The following is a 729-nucleotide window of genomic DNA, read 5'->3' on the forward strand; positions in this document are numbered from 1 at the left end:
CCCCATCGGGGATGCATCCCTCAGCCTCCAACCCCTCTCGGTTCCCTGCAGCCCCGGTGCCATGGCCGCGGCCGAGCTGACGGAGCTGGAGGCGGCCATTGAGAAGATCGTCACCGTCTTCGTCAGCCACGCAGGGCAGGAGGGCAGGAAGGGGGCGCTGACGGCCGGCGAGTTCAAGCAGCTGGTCCAGCTCCAGCTGCCCCATTTGATGAAGGTGAGACAGGGGACAGTGGGGTACCCCCAAACTGGGAGGATGCTCCTGGTACCCTGGGATTTGGAAGGCCCTGCTCCCCAAGTTGGGACCGGGATGCAGCCGAATTCCCTGTCCCCCCCGCAGGACGTGTCCCTGGAGGAGAAGATGCGCCCGTGAACCGTGACGAGGAGCTGAAATTTGGGGAGTACTGGCGGCTGATCGGGGAGCTGGCCAAGGCCATGCGGAGGGAGAAAGCGGGGAAGAAGAAGTGATGGAGCTGGGGACATCTCAGCTGATGTGGCACCAATAAATGAGGTTTCCTGAGCCCGGGCATCGCTGCTGTTCTTAGCGGGGGGGTCCCGGTGTGGGCGCCCACCTCCTCCCTGCCCACAGCCCAGGAACCGGCCTGAGCCCCTGGATCAGGGCTCGCTCTGCATTCGGGAACCTGAGATGGACAGGGCCATTCCCAAATTGCCCTAGCGCTGGTCTGGCTCTTGGGGTGCCACCCTGCGCCCCACAAGCGCCTTCCTGCCGGG

General features: G+C 64.9%; 1 protein-coding gene across 1 annotated transcript; it reads left to right on the forward strand.

Moving 5' to 3' along the window:
• Window positions 1–61: 61 nt before the first annotated feature.
• On the forward strand, window positions 62–465 carry S100A13 (S100 calcium binding protein A13). Its single transcript, XM_010194042.1, is given in 3 exon segments — window positions 62–214; window positions 338–359; window positions 362–465. Coding segments are annotated over 3 exon segments (279 nt in total).
• The last annotated feature ends 264 nt before the right edge of the window (window positions 466–729 follow it).

The sequence above is a fragment of the Mesitornis unicolor genome, unplaced genomic scaffold (genome assembly GCF_000695765.1).
Source record: "Mesitornis unicolor isolate BGI_N332 unplaced genomic scaffold, ASM69576v1 scaffold32331, whole genome shotgun sequence".
Lineage (NCBI taxonomy): Eukaryota > Metazoa > Chordata > Aves > Mesitornithiformes > Mesitornithidae > Mesitornis > Mesitornis unicolor.